Source organism: Temnothorax nylanderi, unplaced genomic scaffold (genome assembly GCF_030848795.1).
Source record: "Temnothorax nylanderi isolate EJ_2023f unplaced genomic scaffold, tnyl_v1.0 TNYL_tig0233_pilon, whole genome shotgun sequence".
NCBI lineage: Eukaryota > Metazoa > Arthropoda > Insecta > Hymenoptera > Formicidae > Temnothorax > Temnothorax nylanderi.
Window position 1 is genome coordinate 225,575 of NW_027249295.1, and position 5,218 is coordinate 230,792.

Sequence of the window (5,218 nt, forward strand, 5' to 3'; positions counted from 1 at the left end):
CTTTTTTTATAAAAAACGTTTATTTTAACGTTTAAAAAAAAACGTTTCTTTTTTGACAAAGAAACATTTAAGGAGGTTGGTTAGTTCCCGCTGCGGGACAGGCGGCGCGGCAGGGGGAAAGCATATAGGTTAGATTTTCGTCGCGTGAAATAAACGAATTTTAACAAATAAATATGTGGAATGCATTCAATTGGTGTTTCTTAAGGTTTAAAAAGAGTTGTTTATACAATTGAAACCCAAATACGTTATTATCCACATTGAAATGTGGAAATAATAAATGTGGTCCTGTTTTATTTTTACAATTTCTTGATAACTATAAAGACGAATCATTTCAGTCTTCGAGAAAGTTCTTCCTAAATATGTAAAGAGTTATTTGCACCTATTTTCATTAAATTCTTATCATTTTTAATATACTTTCGAGAGTTACATCACAGGTTAGGTAACATTTTTGCTGTGTCGCCCATGTATAAGAGAGAGACAAGAGTATAAATTCAATAATTAATTACTCGACAACCATGCAGACGGTTGTCTTCAACTTTGGCATGAAGACAGATTCCCCATAGACGAATATCCTCCATAAATTTGAACTAATTCTTATCAAATTGATTTTACTAACCACCCTCCTTAAGAAACAGTTAAAAAAACGTTCTTTTTCTTGATCTATGGAAAAGAGAAAAATGCTTTTTCAACTGTTTCTTTATACGAGGAAAAAAGGTCGGTACTCGGAAAATATAAGTTTTATAAAAAAATGTTTCAGACAAAAGTTATAGGGTGTAAAAAGATATATTTACTGATCTTATCAGTTGACCTTGGGTGGCGTCGCCAAGGTCAGGACAAGGCCACCTTGAATTTTTTTAATTGAACTTCCTAGCTATTTTTTATTACATATTCTTATAGCCCTTCTTCAGACCTTTTTCAAAACACTATAATTTCACTTTAAGCAAGCCGTTATCGAGTTTTTTATGGTAAGATATCTAGCCAACGAAGACAAGATCGGCAAGATCAGAGGATCCAGCCAATAAAGGCAAGATCGGCGAGATTAGAGGATGATCCGACTGATGAAGGCAAGATTGCTGATGCGACCTGGCGACCAAAGACAAGATTGCTGGCGATTCTCCACCAAAGGCAAGATCGTTGAGGCTCCACATATTAAAGGTTTTACAGCAAATGTTTTAACTGCGCACAATTCTCGGTTTGACAATGTGCAATACGTTCGTAAAAATTGGACACAACATTCCTAATCATATTTCGATCAATTAGAGCAGCTTCTTCAAGAATACGATTGCGGAGATCCGCCAGATTATTTGGTTGTACCCTATATAGGTACACCCTGCTCTTAGATAAACCCCACAGGAAGAAATCAAGTGGCGTTAAATCCTGCGATCTGGCCATTCAATCTCTCCTCTCCTCCCTATCCATCTATCAGGAAATACCGTGTCCAAATAAGTACGCACCCTTCTACCATAATGTGATGGAGCACCGGGCCGTCTTGCTGATATGATATTTCGGGAAAATTTTCACCTGCGACTTGTCTGATTGTCGGAAGTATCTGATCTCTTAACATATACTACGTTTACGCGAGCGTTAAGGCCATTGCACGTAACAAAGTTTTAGTCATAATCGTAAGGCCGTAAGAAAATAGACCAATCACAGTCGATTATTCTCCTTAAGCTCGAAGAATAATCGAGTGTGATTGGTCTATTTTCTTATGGCCTTACGATTATGATTATGGCCGGTATTCATAATCGGTTCTTATATTTAAGACCGTCTTAAGTATAATCTTAAGACGTCATGAACCAATCACAGGCCGGTATTCATAGTCGGTTCCCTAAGAGCAAAAAGTCGACTTTAAGTCGACTTGAAGTCGACTTTTACCGAAACTGACTTGGCAGAGAAGTCGACATTTTTAAGGACGAAAGTCGACTTGAAGTCGACTTGAAGTCGGCGAATGTCGCAAAAACCACCGACTTAAAGTCGACTTCCCGTCATGATGAAAAGTCGACTTCCCGTCATGACGAAAAGTCGACTTCCCGCCAACTTTTAAAGTCGATAAAATAAACCGCCGCGTACGTCTGGAGGTCGATTGTGTATCTTGAAACGAGGTAAAAATAACAAAAGTAAACAGATTTTATTAGATTTTGATAAATAAAATCGTAGATACGCTAATGAATTTTCTCACTTTTGTAATTTTTACCTCATTATTTCAAGATACACAATCGACCCCTTGCTGGAGGGCTAAAACTGATGCATTTCGATTTTTTTTCATATATAAAATAATTTAATTATCTAAAAAACTGTATAATTACAATCCTAATGTTTTATTCTTAATTACAAAGGCGGCCATATCTGTGCCACTTCTGCGTGCGCGGATTCCGGCAGCCACTTCTGGTAAGCTGACAATAACAGAACTAAAATTAAAACATTCCAGCGTTAATCGCGAAACAATATGCAAAATTAGCTATATAAATATATATCATATTATTATCATAATGTTGTAAATATATAATAATATTGTTTTATATATATATATATATATATATTATTATAAATATATAATATCCACAGACTTTTATACTAGACCACTAACATCTATGGACGCACTGCCGAAAAGCTGATGCGAGTGCAAGGTGCAAGTGTTAGTGAAGGGTGCGGCCATATTGAATTAACAATAAGTCACTATCGGGTGTTCAGTTGCTCATGATGTGCGTTTATCTGCATTCGTTATTACAGTACATAACGAAGCAGGCAAATGTTTTTGTGTTAAATATTGGTACATGTTATCAATAAGTTTGTAAGTCATGCCTTCGACGTGTAGCGTACTTGGATGCCGAAATCGAACCACTACTCCTGTAGTATTAAACCCTTTCTTTTGGACATTCTGTATATGCCAAACTATTGTATAGAAATCTTGTATAAAACCACTTGTATAGAATAGTAGTATAGCATATCTTGACTAAAATCAACATGGCGGCAAGCATCACGGCCAAGATGTCTGTCAGCGGTCTAGTATTGTATAGAAGTCTATGATAATATCTAAATATTATTTTATAAATTAAAATCTCACATTTTTTATCCGAACCTCAGATTTCTAGCAGTTTGTGTTTGGACACGACTCCCTGCGACTGCAGCGTTTGTACTATTGCTTGAGTGCGTGGTATCAACCTGAAAAAATCGTATTGAATTGATGTAATCTATTCGATGAATCAACGTGAAATCGAAAGGAGATAGAATAACGATTTACCTGGCCCATGACTTGGTGATGCTCCCAGGTGTCGTCAGCAGCGACAGGACAAATCGTTTCAGCTTAGGGCACACTTGACCCTCCAAGAAGAAATACGCTAACCACTTGACACCATCCACGGATGCTCTATATCCATCGATGGTAGTGCCCATTCGGCCTTTCCGAATGTACCAGACACGCGGCAAATGATCCTCCCGGTTCATTGATTATATCTATAAATATCTTTATAAATAAGTAGGAAAAACATTATAAAGCAACAATTGTGATAAAAATACCTTGGCGGTGGATCAACCAATGGTTCACTAAGATGGCATAGCATGGGCGAATTTCGGCAATCATTCGGGTTCTATCACCGTGACACCTCGCATGTATATCTTATTCGTTTCGTACACCTCTTTATAAACCACCCATTCCGGACTGATTTTCCGTAGAACGCACGAAGAATGCATGAACACAGGTTCCTTCATTTCTGGTGTTCTGAAAGATGATACAGAATGGAGAGGTCGCATTCAATAGGTCTTAATTATCGATGATAATTAATAACACACCATACCTAACCTGTAAGCATGTTTCCACTTGGCCTTATCCTGATCCTCTTTTACCTCGTCGGGCAAAACCTTTCTCGCGACTTGATCCGCCATACCTGCAAAAACTATCTGGCGTCTTATCGTGTCCTGTCTCGCGGCACGTATTCCTCGCACTCGCGTAAACTCTGGTCCACTCTGGTCCTCCAGCCTCCTCGAGATTCGCCGCCATATTGATGATGCATGACGCGCCGTTTGACCTGTTTTCGTCTTTTTATAAGTCGACTATTTAGAAGTCGATTTTTAGTCGATTTTCCGCCATTTTTAGAAGTCGACTATTTAGAAGTCGACTTTTAGTCGACTTTCCGCCATTTTTAGAAGTCGACTAGAAGTCGACTTATAAAAGTCGACTTTCCGTCAACTGTGCTCTTAGGGTTCTTATATTTAAGACCGTCTTAAGTACAATCTTAAGATGTCATTAACCAATCACAAAGCCGTATTAGGATCTTAAGACATTACTTAAGACGGTCTTGAAATAAGAACCGACTATGAATACCGGCCTAAAACTTTGTTACGTGCAATGGCCTTAAGTATATGGAGGTCTTTATATCTCAGTGCCCTGTGGTCTATCTATGTATAATATATCTATGGCCGCGTTCAGCAGACACAACTGTTGAGTGTCGTCTTATCACGCTACGCTGATTTGCTCGGTCTAAAGGTGCCATTTCACGTTGACGCTCGACGCTCATTTTCAGCGAGCAAAAACCTTCAAATATAATATATTTTATTTATATACATATATAAATTTACTTATATAATATAAATAAGTAAAAAATATTATTTCTAGGGTCACGTGGTTTCGCTTTGACGCTAGCGTCAAGAAATAAAGCTGAATTTATTCAACATCCAGCGTTGACGCTGAATCGTCGTTGATCGTCTCAGTACAATCAAAAATAGGCTTCGAAATACGTAAAATATTAATTATTTTCAAGTAATATCTTCAAGTAATAATATTTTACGAATATATATATAAATAAAAAATATTATTTCTAAAGATTTTTGCTCACTGAAGATGAGCGTCGAGCCGATCGAGCGTCAACGTGAAAAGGCACCTTAACGCGATTGGTCGAAATCCTACTGTTACTGTTACGAAAAAGTGTGTGTGGCCAGCTTAAGAGCCAGTGGCCGTGTTCAGCAGACACAACTGTTGAGTGTCGTCTTATCAACACGCTACGCTGATTTGCTCGGTCTAAAAATAAGAGCCAATCACGTTCGATCGCTACTGAGCGGTTTGTTCTGCTGAACGCGCCCTATGGTTCGGTCACATGATCGATGACGAACTTACGCATGCGCATCAGTGTGCGGCCTATTTATTTTACGATTTCCCAACACTGTATAGTAGAGTTTTCTGGTCACGCAGCGCCCAGCGGATGTTTCACCGTCGCGTCGTCAC

General features: G+C 38.3%; 1 protein-coding gene across 7 annotated transcripts; it reads right to left on the reverse strand.

Annotated features, from left to right (window-relative positions):
• Positions 1-2,299: 2,299 nt before the first annotated feature.
• Positions 2,300-5,135, reverse strand: LOC139779587 (probable ATP-dependent RNA helicase kurz). Of its 7 annotated transcripts, none has more exons than XR_011719939.1 (6): positions 5,111-5,135; positions 3,800-4,025; positions 3,517-3,718; positions 3,242-3,453; positions 3,080-3,162; positions 2,300-2,408 (listed from the first exon to the last, which is right to left on the reverse strand). XR_011719939.1 is itself a non-coding variant. In XM_071717987.1 (5 exons), the coding sequence occupies exons 3-4, from the start codon at positions 3,442-3,444 to the stop codon at positions 3,081-3,083; spliced, it is 285 nt and encodes a 94-aa protein (XP_071574088.1). In that variant the 5' UTR covers positions 3,445-3,453; positions 3,517-3,718; positions 3,795-4,013; the 3' UTR covers positions 2,333-3,003; position 3,080. The 7 variants fall into 7 exon arrangements, 2 of the variants coding, with proteins under 2 accessions (XP_071574088.1, XP_071574087.1); XR_011719938.1 differs by having other exon boundaries at positions 2,300-2,393; positions 3,065-3,162; XR_011719937.1 differs by having other exon boundaries at positions 3,065-3,162.
• Between the last annotated feature and the right edge of the window lie 83 nt (positions 5,136-5,218).